Source organism: Aquarana catesbeiana, linkage group LG09 (genome assembly GCF_042186555.1).
Source record: "Aquarana catesbeiana isolate 2022-GZ linkage group LG09, ASM4218655v1, whole genome shotgun sequence".
NCBI lineage: Eukaryota > Metazoa > Chordata > Amphibia > Anura > Ranidae > Aquarana > Aquarana catesbeiana.
Genome location: NC_133332.1, coordinates 274,624,338 through 274,645,354, shown reverse-complemented (window position 1 = coordinate 274,645,354; position 21,017 = coordinate 274,624,338). Strand labels below are relative to the sequence as shown.

General features: G+C 40.3%; 1 protein-coding gene across 3 annotated transcripts in view; it reads left to right on the top strand.

The window, feature by feature from the left end:
- The window catches only part of L1CAM (L1 cell adhesion molecule), a 1,396,060-nt gene that overhangs the window by 727,459 nt on the left and 647,584 nt on the right, over positions 1–21,017 (top strand). For all 3 annotated transcript variants that reach the window (XM_073600356.1, XM_073600355.1, XM_073600354.1), the window contains one exon: positions 14,035–14,166. In XM_073600356.1, coding sequence (XP_073456457.1) covers positions 14,035–14,166 — 132 coding nt within the window. The remainder of the gene's footprint in view (positions 1–14,034; positions 14,167–21,017) is intronic.

The following is a 21,017-nucleotide window of genomic DNA, read 5'->3' as shown; positions in this document are numbered from 1 at the left end:
CATGGATTGAAAACTGGTTACGGGGGCGAGTCCAGAGGTTGGTGATAAATGGGGATTATTTGAAATGGTCTGGTGTGGAAAGCGGGGTCCCCCAGGGTTCTGGCCTGGTGCCAATCCTATTTAATTAATTCATAAACGATCTGGAGGATGGGATGGACAGCTCAATCTCAGTATTTGCGGACAATACTAAGCTAAGCAGGGCAATGACTTCTATGCAGGATGTGGAAACCTTGCAAGAAGAGCTAAACAAATTAATGGAGCGGTCAACTACATGGCAAATGAAGTTTAATATTGAAAAATTTAAAATAATGCATTTGGGTGCCAAAAATATGATTGCAATCTACTGGCTAGGGGGAGAACCTCCAGGGAATCTAGGATGGAAAAGTATCTGGGGGTCTTAGTGGATGACAGGCTCAGCAATGCCATGCAAAGCCAACAGAATATTGTCATGCACTAAAAAGGGGATTAACTTTTAAAAAAAATTATAATTTTCCGGCCGCGCCTGGATTATGCCATCCTGTTCTGGGCACAATTCCTCAGGAGGGATGTGCTGGAACTGGAGAGGGTCCAGAGAAGGGCAACAAAGCTAATAAAGGGACTGAAGAAGAGATGCTTGAGATGGGATATGATTTCAATGTACAAATACCGTACTGGTGACCCCACAATAGAGATAAAACGCGCAAGGGAATTTAAAAAGACACGCAGCCATTCACTAAAATTAGAATAGAAGCGGTTTAACCTTAACCACTTAAAGAACAACTATGGTCAAACTAAAAAAATCAATTTGTGACTTAGCTCTAAAATCTGTTAAACATCTCACTGATTGTTTTGCAAATAACAGTAAGGATATTGAGATATTTACCCTTTCCCCTGCAGCTGAAAGCTCTCATGTACACTTCCTTCAATAAGGAGACAGCTCTGATTCCTCTGTCTGTAAATGCCTCTGTTGTCCCCTTTTGCATGCTGCCCCTCTGAAGAGACTACAACGTGCCATCCTGACATCACTGTGGGAAGTGTTCCTACACTCCATGAGTAGCTCAGGCATTTCAATCTCCACAGAAGTACTGACAAAGCTCTGCCCACTTTCCCCCACGATCAGCCCGTGAAGCCCGGCCCATTCCTGTCTTTGCCCCGCCTATGCCAGCCCACTGCTTTGTGTCTGCTCCCCTCTACTTGGCTTTTCTTGTCAGTTTATCAGAGATCAGGCAGCAAGAAGCACACAGATTAATTGGATAACTGGAAAATATATTTAAATTGATTTACAGTTAAAAAGGCTTTGTAAGTTTTTTTTTTTAATCCAACACAGTCCAGCAAACAGTCTAGCAAAGTCACATGCCTTTTAATGACTTGTACTGTTTTACTTAGCACACACCCAGCTATTGATTGGCAGATGGACATGTGTTATGTTAAATACACTAAGATAGAAGGCACACAGATTTATGAAAATTGTAGTTCCCTATGGTAAATGCAGATACTAGTACAGTGGAAGGAAATTCTGTGCCAACTTTGCAGAACTCCTCTTACCATCACTAGCATTATACAGCAGAGGATCCAAGGCCTCTCTCCATTGGGTGTGGGTTGTAGGAAGCCCACAAGAAAGTGTTGTGGTGTCTTACTCATAGCACACACGGAACAGGCAGCTACGAAGGCGGCTACATTGGCACAGAGATTAGGCCACCAGAATTGTTGTGAAATAGCCCAAATTAGTTGATTCTTCGCAGGGTGGCAAGCAGCCTTGGGAGAATGGTAAGTCTGGAGCACAGCGGTGCGAAGACTCTCAGGGACAAAACAGCGGTCACAAGGTTTCTCAGGAGGAAAAGGAATCTGAGCGGCAAGAATTCTGTCACCCAAAGGTGAAGTGAGACTGATATGCGCGCCCACAAACTATAGTTCCCGAGCCGACGGCGATTGCTGCAGTACAATGACAGCAAGTAGTTAAACTGCGTAGAGGATTCTTAAATGTAGTGGTAGTGGTAAGGATGTGGAATTCTCTTCCACAAGCAATGGTTTCAGCGGGAAGTATCGATAATTAAAAAAAAAAACCTATTAGGCACCTAAACTACCACAACATACAGGGATATACAATGTAATATTAACATAAAAGCACACACACAGGTTGGACTTGATGGACTTGTGTCTTTTTTCAACTTTACCAACTATCTAACTATGAAACACCAAATTTCCGCGCTTAGGAGAAGAAAACTGCAGCCCCCCTAACAAGGAACATCACCTCAGTGAGGTTCAGAGAACAAAAGAAATCTATTTCAGGGGAAGTGGCGCTGTTCAAAGGTGATCAATTATATGTGAACCCACTGTGCTATTAAATCTAAACAACTCTCCATAAAAGTGCAAAGTGCTTAAAGTAGATATGAATAATATATAACAGTGTAAAAAATGAAAATTCATGAACAATAAATAAAATGACAGTGATAATACCCCACATCAAATGATGAAATGATGTGGGGGGTAACTTAATGAATAAAAAGTGCCCCCATGTGAATACAAAGAAAAAGTTTCAAGCTGCTGAATGCCAAAAAAATATAAATATGTAAAATAGAAAGTGGCAATAAATGGTATCAAAAATAACATAAAACAAATATACATGTGTATATGACTATACCCTAAAATTAATAGTCTGTGGGTGGTGATCCATGCATAAATTTAAAAAAAATATTAATGGTGACTTTTTAATATTTTACGCCTTTCTCCGCAACTCCCACTTGTGCCCGCACTCACTGGAGTGCCTAACCCCTGCAGGGGTAACAGGCGTATTAGCTGAAATCCAGTAGCGATGTCCCCTTGTGGCAGAAAGCCCCTCAAGTGGGTGCCGTAATCTTCCGCCTCTTCAGGGAAGTCTTTCTAAAAATCCCTAGTGGCAGGCGTCCACATAGATACAGGAAAGATGAGCCTCATAGCGTGAATCCGTAAGGTAAAAGGATTTATTGCATAAATGTTAAAAACAAAGGAGCTCCAATGCTCCGCTACACAAATGTAAACAACTTCTGTATCATCGGCGTGGTAATGGCGTGCATTCCACGGCCGACCTAGCAAGCAGAAACCGGAAGATCGGAAAAAACGGAAATGACGTATTGCGTACCACGTGTGCCCAGCCTTACGCGTTTCATCACACGGACGTCATCTGAGGCGCGGCCATATTGGTACACCATACGTCTATTAATAGTGCATGGAGGCACCACAGTAACCAATCAAAAATGGGCAAACAGCAATCACACCAAGAGGGTGGATAGAATAAAGGGCTGTCTCCACCACAAAAGGTGGAATAATAACCTGAACCCAAATGCCATCTAGGGGAATGTTTAGATAATGTCAGGAGCGGCACCTCCATCTATAAAACATGATGAATAGACAATATAAATAGAGGAAATAAGGGAGGACGAGGAGTTCCAGTAAATAGTATTACTGACATAATAAATATGAGTTATTGAAAAATTAGATAAGAAAATGATAAAAAGTTAATAAAAAGGAGATATCTAAATATAGGTACCTATGTAAAATAGGAAAATGTCACCTATCTGGCTCAAAAGAATGTGATGCATTTATATTCTAAAATGTATATATAAAAAAAAATATAAAAAATAGCAATAAAATCAGTTCCCATATAGAAAAAAGTAGAAAAATGTATAGAGGGGCAATGGCCAGGGGGTAGGGCCAAATATTAAAATATGTGAAGTATAAAAAAGAAGAAAAAAAGAGAAAAGTGACATATTTAAAAATTAGATAGAAAACAATTTATATCAATATCCACATTTAACCCTCTGGGCACTAAGGAATCTAAATGGTATATCCATTCAGTTTCATTTTGGGATATCAAAATCTTCTTATTTCCCCCCCTCCAGTGGTCTTTAATAGTGTCAGTTGACCAGTCAGTGAAGTATGTATTAACCAGGTAATGCTTTATTAAAAATCTTTAAGTAGATGTACTCACATAAAAACAATGCAGAGCAAACCTCTCTACTACGAGCAGCGAACTCGTTCTGTGTCTAGCAATGTGAAACAGCCTATTCCGTCCCTACGCGTGACATCACCGATCACGTGACTTCTTCAGGGGTTGACCTAGCACCGCTAGGTAAGGGGCCACTGCTTACATTAGTGTTTTATGCACGAAGAGGACACTGAGTGAATTGCATCCCAGACACCCCACTGTTGTTTTATTGAATACACCAGAACTTGCTTTTGCACCTTCAATGACTTTTACACTGGCACTTTAAGTTTGCTGCACTTACTGGCATGTCATTGGTCATTTGTTTCGCAGGCCAGCACAATATATTTTATATCACTATTATTGGGACATTTATTTATATTATTTATTATCCTTATTGCGTTGGATTGATGTGTTTTATTTGCGATATCTAGATCACCTTTAAGCACTGGCACTTTGTACGTTTTGCACCATTTATAAGGATATGTTTTTGATGGTTATTTCTGATTTATTCTATGTATTTTTATTTAGAATTATTCACATGAAGTAGTGTTTATGTCCCTTTGTGCACCAACACATGATTATCTAGATTTATATGTTTTTAGTGTCAACACTTATTTATGCGATTTAACATGCAATTTTTTTGTCATTTAGTATATACCAATTGAAAAGGATTTTTTATGCACTTTTTTTCACATACACATGATGCTGATTATTAAGACTTGAATGTTTTTTAGTGTCAACACTTATGTATGCGATTTATTATGCGATTTTATGTCATTTTATTAATTGACCACAGACAGAGATTTACAGCTTTCTTCTGCTTAGCGCAGCACCTCCCCCCCATACCTCAGTTTGATTTTGGGCTTATGTCTGACCCTTGCTTCAGTGCATGCAGCTGTCCAGTCGCATATGTGCGTTTTTACTATTTTTCTGAGTTCTTGTTTTCTTTTCTTTTTCCAATTAGGTAGCGCAGGAATATTCTTATTACAATAGTGTCAGTGCCATAAAAAATCAAACCAGATGGGTCCCTTTTATGAAACTCATCAAAATGTCTGGAAAGATTGTGTTTAGGGAACTCCTTTCTAATATTATTAATATGTTCCCTAATACGTACACATAGGGGCCTGGTGGTTCTGCCCACATATTGCAGTCGACACGGACATTCGATGAGGCCCCTCTGTGTACGTATTAGGGAACATATTAATAATATTAGAAAGGGGTTCCCTAAACACAATCTTTCCAGACATTTTGATGAGTTTCATAAAAGGGACCCATCTGGTTTGATTTTTTTATGGCATTGACACTATTAAAGACCACTGGAGGGGGGGGGGATTTTGATATCCCAAAATGAAACTAAATGGATATACCGTTTAGATTCCTTAGTGCCCAGAGGGTTAAATGTGGATATTGATTTAAGATTTTTAAATATGTCACTTTTCTCTTTTTTTTCTTCTTTTTTATACTTCACATATTTAAATATTTGGCCCTACCCCCTGGCCATTGCCCCTCTATACATTTTTCTACTTTTTTTCTATATGGGAACTGATTTTATTTTTATTTTTTATATATTTTTTATATCTACATTTTAGAATATATATGCATCACATTCTTTTGAGTCAGATAGGTGACGTTTTCCTATTTTACATAGGTACCTATATTTAGATATCTCCTTTTTATTAACTTTTTATCATTTTCTTATCTAATTTTTCAATAAGGGCACTTTCATACCGAGGCGGTTTGCAGGCGCTATTGTGCCAATAATAGCGCCTGCAAACTGACCCGAAAGTGCCGCTGCTTTGTCTCGGAGCGGTGCGCTAGCAGGACGGGAAAAAAAGTCCTGCTAGCAGCATCTTCAGAGCGGTGAAGGAGCGGAGTGTATACCGCTCCTTCACCGCTCCTGCCCATTTAAATCAATGGGACAGCGCAGCTATACCGCCGGCAATGCGCCTCTGCTAGCGGCCGAATACCGACGGTAAAGCACCGCTTACAATAGTGGCGCTTTACCCCTGACGCCGCCCCCGCCTCAGTGTGAAAGGGCCCTAACTCATATTTATTATGTCAGTAATACTATTTACTGGAACTCCTCGTCCTCCTTTATTTCCTCTATTTATATTGTCTATTCATTATGTTTTATAGATGGAGGCGCCACTCCTGACATTATCTAAACGTTCCCCTAAATGGCGTTTGGGTTCAGGTTATTATGCCACCTTTTGTGGTGGAGACAGCCCTTTATTCTATCCGCCCTCTTGGTGTGATTGCTGTTTACCCATTTTTGATTGGTTACTGTGGCGCCTCCATGCACTATTAATAGACGTATGGTGTACCAATATGGCCGCGCCTCAGGTGACGCAGAAGCAGAATTAGTGCAGCGCATAAATATCAGTCTATGTAAAAAAGTAGAAAATCCCTTGTGGCATGAAGAGGAGAACAATTCTTCTGTACACAATGATGTAAACCTCCACCCCAGACTAGCAGATCTGCTTACTGGACAGGGTGGACCTCTTATTACAGGAGGTCAAACTCTCATATAATCAAGAAATCCACGACCACTACAGATGTCCAAAAATGGCCCCGCAGGTGAGCTCTCCAATGTGTTGGCAAGGGGGATGTCAGCCGGTGTCAGTGGAAGAGGCATACAGCAATCCGGATAAAGGAAGGGAAAAAAGTTCTAAGCGCACTCCGTTTATGTAAAAGGTAAAATCCAATAAAAGCTTTATTGATGAAAAGTATTTAACAAGCGCTAGAAGCGTGATCGTCAAACCGCACACATGAGAGACAGCTTGTTCACAACGAATAGCTGAGATGGCAACGAGTGACGTATGAGGAAAGGCTCCGCCCCCGTACACGGCGTTACGTCCAGTTGGACTTCGTCAGCGAGAGTGGAGTCAGTGTGTCACCCGAGAGCCTGATATACATGCCAGCTGTCTCCAAAGCGTGTATCAACACCGGAAGAGAGAACCCCTTCAAAATCCGGCTTGATTACACTGCGGGGACACCGGCGGACATCAAAAACTGAAATAAAATTTGTAAGAATAAAAAGCTAAGGAGTAGTGAAAGATCTCAAGCCATTGCAGGGATCCAATAAATGAGCATAATAAAAAATATTTTAAATACACATTGCCAAAGGATGTGTATACACATATACACACATTGACACCCGCAGCCATCTCTACACTTTTAATCAAATATAAATACACATAAATCGCATCTGAACACAAGCAGAAAACGTATGAATAAAAACTAGAAATACATATATAAAAAATAAATAAAAACTATTTGTCAGATATAAAACAGTTGAAGTCAAACTCAACGTTTAACCCCTTAGGAACCGCTACCCTGGTTTCATGGATCCATAGAGACTCCCGTTGGCTAAGCTGCCTAATATAGTTACCCCCTCTCCAGTGTTTGGTGACTTTTTCTAGGCCCCAAAACTGTAGTTTTTTAGGGTCCCTATTATGAAAGATCCTGAAATGTTTTGATACATTGTGTCTTGAGACCCCTCTTAATATTATTAACATGTTCTGCTATGCGGACTCCCATGGGTCTTGAAGTTCTCCCCACGTATTGGAGTCCACAATCTCATTGTAACATGTATACCACCCCCACGGTCTCACATGTGATCAAGTTTTTAATCTGGTAAGTTCTATCTGTAGCAGTGGCAATAAATTCTTTCCTTTTTATTATGTTTACACTGCCTGCATGCCGGGCATTTCCCGCACGTGTAGAAACCAGACATAAAACAACCATTGTCTTTGATCACAGGGGGATCCACCACACTGGTGGCTATAATATCCCTCAGAGTCGAAGGTCTCCTATAGATAAATCTGGGGCTGGGTGGGAGAGTTGGGCCTAGGATATTGTCCCTTTTCAAAATGTCCCAATATCTAAGAATGATTTTTTCGAACTTCTTGTGTTGGATATTGTAGTCTAAAATGATCCTATACTGACCATCCTCTTTTTTCGCATATTCATTTTTCTTATTTTTATTTGGATCAGCTACCAAAATGGACCGGTCCATGTTGCCTACCTTCCCGACTTTTTCTTCTATAAGTTTTCTAGTATATCCCTTTTGTAAAAACTTATCTGCCATAATGTTAGCTTGTAAATAATAATCACTTTCCAGAGAGCAGTTATGCTGAAGGCGAATAAACTGCCCTCTAGGGATATTAAGCAGCCATGAGTTATGATGGCAGCTGTCTAAGGGAATATATCCATTCCTGTCCGTTGGTTTAAAATAGTTCTTTGTTCTAAAAGAGCTTCCATATTTAAAAATTTCCAAGTCCAGGAAGGCTATACTAGAAGTGTCAGCATTCCATGAGAGACGGATATTCTTGGTATTCCCGTTGAGTTGGGACATAAATAATTGAAGACTAATCAGGTCACCCTCCCAAATCATAAATAAATCATCTATATATCTTTGGTAGCAGACCAGCTGTGCCGGTCTGCTACCAAAGACAAACTCCTCTTCCCTGAGCGCCATAAAAATATTTGCGATGCTCGGCGCGAACCGAGCGCCCATGGCCACTCCGAGCGTTTGCAAAGAGAATTTACCACCATACCAGAAATAATTTCGGGTGAGGCAGAATTCAAGAGATTTTAGGAGAAAGTCTTTTAACTGAGGGGGCAAATCAGACTTATCTAAAGCCCATTGAACGGAATTAATAGCATCAGAATGTCCTATTATAGTGTATAATGAGCTGACATCAGCTGTTACTAATAAGCTATTCTTATTACAGGGTATGTTTTCCACAATTTGTATAATGTGTTTAGTGTCCTTTTAGAAACGTTGTGGTAGTGGACACCAAAGGTTTCAAAAAATGGTCTATGTACTGGCCCAAACGTGCTGAAACGGTCTTCTAAAAGCACTGGGGTTTAAATAGGAAGATTCCTTTTTATTCAAAACTCCCCTCGCTTTAAGGGGATCCTTACTGAGTACTTGATATGTGTTCCTATCTGATAATAGCCGATCCAGTTCTCCTCTGTAATAGGATTTACTCATAATGACAAGCCCCCCCCCCCCCCCCTTATCAGCAGGGCATATGACTATGTCCTTATTTTGTTCTAATGTACTAATTCCTTTTTTGAAATATGCAGGATCTCCTATTCTTCTCACCTTTATCTCCTCCAAATGAATGATGACCATATTCTTAAAGACCTCTATATGTCTGTGGTCATTCTTTGGAGGGTTGAACACCGACCTATTAGCCAGATTAGAGTGAATACCAGTGGACGCTGTAGAACCCGTGAGGGCAGATCTTTCACCAGGTTTTGAGAGAAAATATCTCTTTATGTTCAGAGTTTTAACTAACTTCTGCAGGCTGATATAGGTCTTAAATTTACTAAAATTGCACGCTGGTGCAAATTTCAGACCTTTATCCAGGACTCTCAATTCGTCTTCCGAAAGGTCTACACCACTAATGTTAAAGATGCCCGTACCTGGGACTTTTGTCTTTTTTGTTTTTCGTCCTGCTCTTCTCCCTCTCTTTGCCTTCTTTTGCCCCTTTGTCTGTTTCACATCGGTGTATGATCCCCTTGATCCGGCCAATAAGGCTGGGGATTCCCTAAAAAATGACTCTGATGATGTGTATCTTCCTTAGACAAAGGGGAAAATCTATTGTTCGTGGATATGGGGGTTCTCTCATATTGGTAATCCCTGTCACCGTAGTATGTATTCTGTTCAGGGCATGGGTACCAACCCCTATTAGACATGTTACTGGGGTTTCTACCTCTAGAGGGGCGTGGGGGCCCCCAGTTATCATCTCTATGGCCTTGGTTTTGGGAGGATGGGTTCTGATGGTAATTCAACCTATCTACACCCCCCTTGGAGGACTTGCCCCTTCCTCTTTTTTTAAAAGTAGCAAAGTTCCTAGGGACAGCTCCCTGGGAGGAAAATGATTGAGGCTGTGAAGATTGACCATGCGGCCCCGGGGTGCCAGGTGGTGGTACATTAGGGATTAATTGATCATGCGCCTCAGATGACGTCCGTGTGACGAAGCGCGTAAGGCAGGGCATACATGGTACACAATACGTCATTTCCATTTTCTTCCGATCTTCCGGTTTCTGCTAGGTCGGCTGTGGAACGCACACTGTTACCACGCCGATGATACGAAAGTTGGTTACATTTGTGTAGCGGAGCATTGGAGCTCCTTTGTTTTTAACATTTATGCAATAAATCCTTTTACCTTATGGATTCACGCTATGAGGCTAATCTTTCCTGTATTTATGTGGACGCCTGCCGCTGGGGATTTTTAGAAAGACTTCCGTGAAGAGGTGGAAGATTACGGCACCCACTTGAGGGGCTATCTGGCACAAGGGGACACTGCTACTGGATTTCAGCTAATACACCTGTTACCCCTGCAGGGGTTAGGCGCTCCGGTGAGTGCAGGCACAAGTGGGAGTTGCGGAGAAAGGCAGGGAATATTGAAAAGTCACCATTAATATTTTTTGAATTTATGCATGGATCATCACTCACAGACTATTAATTTTAGTGTATACTCATATACACATGTATATTTGTTTTGACTTTTTTATGTTATTTTTAATACCATTTATTGCCTTTTTATTTTACATATTTATATTTTTTTGGCATTCACCAGCTTGAAACTTTTTCTTTGTATTCACATGGGGGCACTTTTTGTTCATTAAGTTACCCCCCTTTATTTAGCATGTCACATCATATTATCATTTGATGTGGGGCATTATCACTGTAATTTTATTTATTGTTCATGAATTTTCATTTTTTATACTTTTATATATTATTCATATCTACTTTAAGAACTTTGCACTTTTATGGAGAGTTGTTTAGATTTAATAGCACAGTGGGTTCACATATAATTGATCACCTTTGAACAGCGCCACTTCCCCTGAAATAGATTTTTTTTTTAACTATGTTTATAAAATAAAGAAAGAAATGGAAAATGTAATTTTTTTGGCTTTATAAAAGTCATTATTGCTGCAGCAGGCTCTACAGATGTGCCACATTACAGGCAGACTAAGGGGACCCCCCCAGGAACTATATTTAAAGGATTTTTTTTATTTTTATTGTTGTTATTCATTTGTATGGTTTCACTTTAAGCATCAGTAAAAAATGTTTTTTTTACAAACTTTTTCTCCATTGATACATGTCCCCCAGGGCAGTACCTGGACCCCCATAACCATTGTATGCCCAGTTACTTGCATATAAGCCTTTAAAATGGGCATTATTGATTTTTTCATTCATACATGTCCCCCTAGTCCCTTTCTAGTTTGGGTCCCATAAACTTTAATGGGGTTCATTATTCAATTTCGAACATTTGTGATGTTTGTGAAGTCCTGCCGCGAATCGAACAGGGGGTGGCTCGGCCCATCTCTAGTCCTCCCCACATACTGGAGGCCGCATGGGCAGCCGAGATAGTAAGCCACCCCATTGTAGAGCATGTAAGCAAAGGTTTGAGCTTTAAAGTGTGAGAGGTGCTGGTTGATACAAAGGTATTAGATCTCCTGTTTCTATACCCTTTCATAGCACATGCCTGACATCTTCTAATCTGATAAAAGTGCATCAAATTTAAATCTATAATGTTCATGATAAATGATGCCTGCTTGTAGTGCATACTCTTATTTTAACCAGAAAATATTGAACCGTCTGAAGACCAAATTTATGCCTGACTGAAGTATTTAACCAACAGATTGGTGTTCTTTTTCTGGATAACCAACTCTTCTCTCTTGTCGGCCTGTCTAATGATGACATAGATATTTTCTTTTAAACTCCACAGTGCTTATTTCTCCTCTGACATGATATTTGCTTTAATATTGTCCCTGCTGTCTCTATATATCTTGACACATTTTGTATATGTAGCCTGGTAAAATATATCTTTACTTAGGGTAAAAAACTATTATTTATGAGTGTTCACAATATTGCCTTTATAAATGCCACCATACATTGCAGGTAATTCCTCCACACCCTCATAATATCCTTCTTTCCACAATTCTTCCAAAATTTCCAGAGCCAAAATAAAAGTAAGGGCTACAAGCAGAAAGCTTTTATCCTGAGTTTACTTTCACACATAATTATTTTGTGTTTTCTGATGAATACTACAAACAAAAAAGGGTAATTGTATCAAAGCCTCCTTCAGGTTGATTCTTATTGGCATGCAGTTACTGCAGCTTAGCATAGAAGTGCTGTCTATTAGCACTATGAGAAATTGGGTTCATTAATGATTGTCACTGCCAACATATTTTCACTGCCCCCTGGTGTGTTCCCTCCCAACCCCGTGCTGTGCCCTCCCAACCCCCTGGTGTGTGCCCTCCCAGCCCTCGTACTGTGCCCCGTGGTGTGTGCCCTCCTGACCCCCCACAAGTGTGTTCCCCCAGCTCCCATACTGTACCCCCTTTGGTGTGTGTTCTCCAGATCCCTGTACTGTGCCCTCCCGATCCCCCTAGTGTATGCCCTCCCAACCCCACTGGTGTGTGCCATCCCGACCCTCATACAGTGCCCTCCCGACCCTCCTGGTTTGTGCCCTCCCAACTGTCCTGGTGTGTGCCCTCCTGACCCCCCCTAGTGTGTACCCTCCCAACGCCCGTACTGTGCCCTCCTGACCCCCCGGGTGTGCCCTCCCAATCCCCCTAGTGTGTGCCCTCCTGGCCCACTTATACTTTGCCCCCACTCCCTGCACTATGCCCTGCACTCTCCTGACCCCCTTTGCTGTGTCGTGCTAAACCCCCCATACTGTGCCCTCTTGATCCCATGATTGGGCCCAAGAAAATGTGTGCCCAGGGTCTGTTTTGGATCGGACCACCGAACCGTCTGAGATATTTATATCTGCCACCAGGCTAAATTGGTTTCGATATGGAGTGTGCACACTTTGAAAACAATCCACGCTGAGACACAGACAGCTCAGTGTAAAGTTACTTCTGCTTTTTTATTGTTTCATGGCTTTTTATAATATCAGCCGGACTTTCCTGTCACACAAGGCAAGGCATACACAATATGTAATATTGTGACAGTGTATAAGCAGCTTTAAACTAGATTATGTCCATATAGGGGGGTAACAATTGATCACAGCTATGTAGGGTAACTTCCTTCGGGCAGGAGGTACAATCTTCTTAACCCTTTGCAGTCCAGTTTCACAGTAAGGGAGGGGTGAGCTCGCAACAAGATCTTTGAGTAAAGTCAAGGCTAATAAGCATAAACAGTAGCAATTACAAATATATGTATATTGAAATAGGCATTTTATCCTGATACTCTAATCACATCCATTACAGGTCCAATCAATATTAAAGATGGCCCTGGCAGCATAACTCATGTAATCAGGATTATGAACTCCTAGTTGTCCTGGGATGCACTCCAAAAACATGATTTTACAGATAAAGAAAAAATCCTAGTTTTCATTAATTTTATTATGAGAAAAATGTCATCAATTTAATGTGTCATTTGTTCTAATAGCTTTATCTGTTGGTGTTGTTTGAAAATCTAATGTTTGCCTGTTCAAATATGACAGAGAAAATTGAGTACTGTCCGTGATACTTTTTTTATTTGCACTAACATACAATTTTTCAGGACAAGCTTTCGGGGTATGTCCCCTTCTTCAAGGTCCAAGCAGTACTGATTCACAAATTTTTAAGCAGAATGTTAAAGAAAAAAAAAAAAAAGAGAAAACCAAACACATACAAATCAATGGTATGTGTTTGGTTTTCTCTTTTTTTTTTTTTTTCTTTAACATTCTGCTTAAAAATTTGTGAATCAGTACTGCTTGGACCTTGAAGAAGGGGACATACCCCGAAAGCTTGTCCTGAAAAATTGTATGTTAGTGCAAATAAAAAAAGTATCACGGACAGTACTCAATTTTCTCTGTCACAATTGCACTAATACGGCTACAATCAAATCCTGTTCAAATATGGAAAGACAACTATTTTCTTGGGGTTTACTTACTTTTTGCACATGGCTGTATACAAAACAACTATACATTTCCTACAGGAATTTGACATCTTTTAAGAACAGTTTCAATAAAATATTTTTTTCTTCTTATGGCAGTCTATCATAACAATATCTATTGGTTACAAATTACCTTTTTCTTACTTACTATATTATTTCCTTGCATTGTTTACCTTGCTAGCTGCCCCTCATTGGGTTAACAGGCCAAAAGATGAAATCCGTGGTCCAGGAGAACATGTAAAATTCACCTGTGATGTAGATGGCAAGCCCAAACCCAAGATTACCTGGAAAATCAATGGGGAACCTGTAAAAGGTATGAAATAAAAGTCTACTAAACCTTAGTCTAATCTTGTATCTTTCCCTTTGTTTTGTTTTTATAATTTGGCTGAAGATAGGAGAATGTGCACCTATAGGTTGTTTCTGCTACCTCACCTTTTGGCTGTCCCTTTTTAGCAGCCAATGCGGGCAAAATAACCATCAGCTTAATGTGAATTTTCAACTGGTAACTGCGCATATCACAGTTTAAAAAAAAAATTAATAATTATTCTGCAAACTGTTATGGGCTATATGAATGTTTCTACGTTCCTTGGGGTTTCTCCCTTACTTGTTTAGATCTTGTTATATTGCATTTAGATTGCTAAAAGTGGGACTTTGCCATGCTTTTTACCAGAAATTCTAAGTTACTGTGGTTTCAAACTGGACATATGATAGAATAACTTGTTTTCTTTTTTTAGCTACTGCAACAAACACTGCTTAAAAAGCTAAAACTAGTGGAGCCAGAGCCATTTTTCTAATTTTTCTTTTTGTCTATAGATTGCATAAAACAATTTAAATTTTTTTTTAATTTTTGCAAGGCAATATATCCAAAAAAACACCTTGCGTGACCTGGAAAAAAAATGCTGTATGTATTATTTTGATACCTTAAATTCAGTCACACTTTAAAATATTTTACAATGGGTTACGTCTAACTAGGTATATGTCACCTCATGAATTTATCACTTTTTATTTACAATTAACATTTTTACTGAGCGATATTGGTCTGACAGGAGCGACACTGCTTTCTCATATGGCATCTGCTGTGCCTGCCCCTCCCTTCCATTTACCATTCCCTGAAGACTTTGTTTAATGTTGTGAATAGGTTGTGTCAATGGTTTAGCTAAACATGGGCTAGACTAAATAGCATGCTAACCCTGGTTGTGCTATTGTTTCTACTTTTACTGTTCTATTGTCACATGGACAATGTCTTTGTACTGTATGTATCAAGAGAAAAAAATGGAAAAGCATATTTTTAAGGCTCCAGATAGATCCAAAAAAATAATTAACTATTTATTATGTACAGTTGATATAAAAGTCTACACACCCCTGTTAAAATGTCAGGTTTCTGTGATGTAAAAAAATGGGGCAAAGATAAATCATTTCAGAACTTTTTCCACCTTTAATGTGACCAATAAACTGTACAACACAGTTGAACAACAAACTCAAATATTTTAGGTGGAGAGAAGTAAAAATAAAAAAATAAAATATGGTTGCATAAGTGCAAGTAAACTAAATAAGTAAACTGATACTTTGTTGAAGCACTTTTTGATTTTAGATTTTATGACAGCACTCAGTCTTTTTGTGTATGTGTCTGTCAGCATGGCACATCTTGACTTGGCAAAATGCGCCATGCTGATAGACACGTACACTCTTCTCTGCAAAAACACTCCAAATCTGTCACATCTCCTGTGTACAGCCCTCTTCAGATCACCCCACATATTTTCAATGGGATTCATGTCTGGGCTCAGGGTGGGCCATTCCAAACTTTAATCTTCTTCTGGTGAAGCCATTCCTTTGTTGATTTGGATGTATGCTTTGGGTTGTTGTCATGCTGAAAGATGAAGTTTCTCTTCATGTTCAGCTTTCTAGCAGAAGCCTGAAGGTTTTGTGCCAATATTGACTGGTATTTGGAACTGTTCATAATTCCCTCTACCTTGACTAAGGCCCCTGTTCCAGCTGAAGAAAAACAGTCCCAAAGCATGATGCTGCCACCACCATCCTTCACAGTGGGTATGATGTTCTTTTGGTGATGTGCAGTATTGTTTTTGCGCCAAACATATCTTTTGGAATTATGGCCAAAAAAGTTCAACCTTGGTTTCATCAGACCATAACACATTTTCCCACATGCTTTCGGGAGACTTCAGATTGTTTTTTTCAAAATTTAGCCAGACTTGGATATTTTTCTTCGTAAGAAAAGGCTTCCGTCTTGCCACTCTAGCCTATAGCTCAGACATATGAAGAATATGGGAGATTGTTGTCACATGTACCACACAGCCAGTACTTGCCAGATATCCCTGCAACTCCTTTAATGTTACTGTAGGCCTCTTGGCAGCCTCCCTGACCAGTCTTTTTCTTGTCTTTTCATCAAATTTCGGAGGGACGTCCAGTTCTTGGTAATGTCACTGTTGTGCCATATTTTCTCCACTTGATGATGACTATCTTCACTGTGTTCCATGGTATATCTAATGCCTTGGAAATTCTTTTGTACCCTTCTCCTGACTAATACCTTTTAACAATGAGATCCCTCTGATGCTTTGGAAGTTCTCTGCGGACCATGGCTTTTGCTGTAGGATGCGACTAAGAAAATGTCAGGAAAGACCTACTATAACAGCTGAACTTTATTTGGGTTTAATCAGAGGCACTTTAAATGGTGGCAGGTGTCTACTGACTCTTATTTAACATGAGTTTTAATGTGATTGCTTAATTCAAAGCCATCCACAACTCTGCCCCCAGCTACATCACTAACCTAGTCTCAAAATACCAACCTAATTGCTATAGCCGTTCCTCCCAAGACCTCCTGCTCTCTAGCTCCCTCATCACCTCCTCCCATATCCGCCTCCAGGACTTCTCCCGAGCCTCGCCCATCCTCTGGAATTTCCTACCCCAATCTGTCAGACTGTCTCCAAATTTATCCACTTTTAGGCGATCCCTGAAAACTTTCCTCTTCAGAGAAGCCTATCCTGCCTCCATCTAACAACTGCACTATTTTCTCCATTAGCTCATCCCCCACAGCTATTACCCTTTTGTATAACTGGAACCACCCTCCTAGATTGTAAGCTCTAACAAGCAGGGTCCTCTGATTCCTCCTGTATTGAATTGTATTGTACTTGTACTGTCTGCCCTAATGTTGTAAAGCGCTGCGTAAACTGTCGGCGCTATATAAATCCTGTATTATAATACTAATAATAATAATAATAATAAAAATAATAATAATTCTGAAGACCACTTCATCCCGTTATAAGAGGGTGTGCACACTTATGCAACCACGTTATTTTTTTTATTTTTACTTCCCCCCACCCTAAAAGATTTCAGTTTGTTTTTCAATTGAGTTGTACAGTTTATAGTCCACAATACAGGTGGAAAAAGTTCTGAAGTTATTTATCTTTGTCTCATTTTTTTTACATCACAGAAACTTGACATTTTAACAGGGGTGTGCTATATCCACTATATATCCATTAAAAAGACAATTATTAAAATGCTTATTTATATGACATAACCATAGACTTCACAATTACATTGATACAGTGTTATACTATTTCAGCCATATGAGGACATATGCACAGCATGTAGCCTCAGTGGTATCCACATGATCACTTCTTCAGGAGTATGTGAAAAAATGTGTTCTAATGCTGCATCTCAGAAGGGGAGGGCTGGGCTCAACACATTTCACAGCTTGCAAATGCCACTTCTTCAGGAGTTAACAGGTAGTTTTGTATACAAAGTTTATGGAAAAGAGAAACAACTGTAATATTATGTGCACAGGTTGTTCTACACAGACACGGACACACACAGGTGGCACAACCAGTCTGGTCCTTCCCCTGGCATATACAGAGGCATCTATATGTGCCAGAGATCCGCTCCAAAGCAAACAAGGATGGCTCTCAAAGATATGACGTAGATGTCCCATGTCCACTAGAGAAGCCATGATTGGGTTCACAGCCTTAATCCTTCTCCTAATAGAGTGTAAATACGTCTATGGCTGCATGCAATGAAGGTCAGATCATCCAGCTGCTGGGGATGTGGTCAGGTCATCCATCTAAAGGCAAATGGGGTGAGCACTGCTCCAAAGGCTGTTCTGTGAGATCTTCAGCTGCCAAAAAATCCTGGGTGCCTGCCTGGGTCCTCAAACCTCATATGCAGTTAGAAATGAAAGAGATAGTGGCACTTCCAGAGAATAAAAACAGCTCCTTTAATTATGCAAAAATAGAAATGAGAGACATGCCACACACACTCAACCCACGAAGGGTTAGCAGATGCGTTTCACACTCCTGTGCTTAATCCTTGCTAATTGCCCAGGGTGTGTATGCCTACTTATAGCTCCCCACATGTGAAACCAATTGAACACAAATGCAAAGTGGACGATCTGTCCAACATGACTACAGAGCCCAGCAAACATGAACAACACTAAACCATGTCATATAAAACAATATACATATATAAAAGAGAAAAAATGCACAAAATACAAAGCAAATAAAGAACATTTTAAAAAGTGTGTGTGTATATATATATATATATATATATATATATATATATATATATCTATATATCTATACATAGAAATACTAAAGAAAAGGAAAACATTTATAAGCGTAAATATAAACCAAAATGTTTAACCCAAAAGTGTGTGTGTGTGTATGTGTGTGTAATGTCATAGAAAGATGGCTGTATGCTATGCACACTGTCATATCTCCTGTGCTAATAAGCACCCATCTCCGTCTTAATGATATAATGTACCTTTTGATCGTATGCCTCCCCTCTGGTTCCCCATTCCCCATGAAACAGACATCAGCACCTTCTTACATTCTCAGCTCAGCATGATTGCCTCCCTCAGCCCTGAGTCTGCTTTTATTTACATATCAACAGGAAGTCCCAACTTGAGGGTGTGCCTCCAACAGCCAAACGCCTCCTACAAAGTTTGTGACCTTACAGGAAATGAACACAGGGGAAATGACCATATAAGGATGTAACAGGATGTGACAATACAGAAGCCCTTCCAACAGGGTTAAATACAGAACCAGTCAAAGACATGTATACATTCAGATAGAAATACAGTAGTGACGTGTGCAGACTGTGGTGTGCAAAATCATGTGGCAAGCACATGGCTTTGAACACGACCGTGTGCACACTCCCACTGTTACCAGTGATGCGAACCATACAAAATTATGGCTCAGTGAGCCATAATTTTCATATAGTTATGCTATAGTTCCCATGTACGCAGACATGTATGCTTGGAGTCATTAATGCAGTCGCCATGAGGTGGCCAATCTCTTGATGAGGCATAAACTAACATCCCTAAAAGAGCAACAGATCTGCCATGTCCACAGGAAGGTTTTCGCAGCCAATGCTCTTCCACCAACATCTGTATGTGCGAATACGCTCACATGAGCGTATTACAGCAAAACCGACACTGGGGGACCTTTGACAACATACATTTAAAAAAAATTTCCACAACAGTTGGTCCTCTTTGTCATATGCTCCCATGTGTCCCTCGATGAATCTTAATCTTCTTCCGTACAGTCCATATGAGTCCATAAAAAAAGAAAAACACGGAGACTATGTTCTTCAGGAGAGATGACATGGTGAGCTGTAGTAATCGCCGGTTGGTCTTGGATCCTCTGTGTCTTGTACGTGGGTTGGGCTTCGGGGCATCTCATTGAGGAAGATGTGGTCATCTGCTCGGGCTCTGGTCACGCGTCCAATCAGGCAACACCTCATCACTGCATATAGAAGGAATAGAAACAAAAACATGAGTAAATATACCCCTACTTCCTTCAACTATGATCCGCTGCAAAATAAAATAATTAAATCCCCAACGATTCCCAAACCCTTACAAGGATTCCAACCTTCACTAGCTATAGCTCTGGCTTTGCCTTGCAGGGATCTAAGCCTTATCCATATGGGCCTGAACTTTGTCACTACTATCCCCAATCCAGATATAACAATCTTTACGTATGAATTACCAGAAACCCCCCTTCGACTGTGGGAACTTCCTTGTAGCTTCAACAGTTACATGAAACATCACATCCTCAATGGATGAGAAATTGTTCAAGCGTTTCATAAGCTCAAGCCCCCACCGTGTACAAGCAATTCCCTTCCAGCTGTCCCTGCCAGTCTTACCTTCTCTCGCGCCATCAGATCCTCATGATCGGCCGCAACATAAGATGCTGGGACGAGTTTCACCAGCACACATGAACCTTTTGCCTTAGGGGAATTACCTTATAAGCTGTAGATCCGCATTAATACCAAACTACAGTTGAAGCACATTTGTGGGCTACCTAGTTATCCTGATAACAGCATGAGCTATTGCCAACATGCACAATCTTCCTTTCCAGCATGCAGCCAAATGAAAGTAAGCTAAAAAATTCCCAAGAGAGGCCAAAAAAACTAATCTCAGAACAGTGAGGCATGTACGATCCCCGAAGTAAAAACCATTGCCTGTCAATTGATTGCTATGAGGATGGGTGGATCTGTAGAGCATCAAAAGCCAAGGCAGGATTCATGGTACTAAAAGACTGCAGTTGTAGCATCAAGCACAACACAATATCACCCAGCCAGGAAGGAAAGATGATAGAAACTCCCCTCTGCAAGTATCAATAGTATTACCATCAATCCCCAGTGATCTCTGCAATCTTATTTAACCTGCAGTTCCAAATCATAGAACAGCACTGGTGTAAATCCAGATCCCCTTAATAGATGATTACTGTGGGAAGAAAGAGAGACAGATCCTCTTCCCTTGCTCTCACTCTCCCTTGCTGCTTCAAGCACTGGTAGCCTTCAAGCAGCAGGGAGAGTGAGAGCAAGGGAAGAAGATCTGTCTCTCTTTCCACCCACAGTAATCATCTATTAAGGGGATCTGGATTTACACCAGTGTTGTTCCATGATTTAGAACTGCAGGTTAAATAAGATTGCAGAGATCACTGGAGATTGATGGTAATACTATTGACACTTGCAGAGGGGAGTGCCTCACTGTTCTGAGATTAGTTTTTTTGGCCTCTCTTGGGAATTCTTTAGCTTACTTTCATTTGGCTGCATGCTGGAAAGGAAGATTGTGCATGTTGGCAATAGCTCATGCTGATATAGTTACAACCATTAAATCTTATACACATCTGAGAGCGGAAACAATAAAAA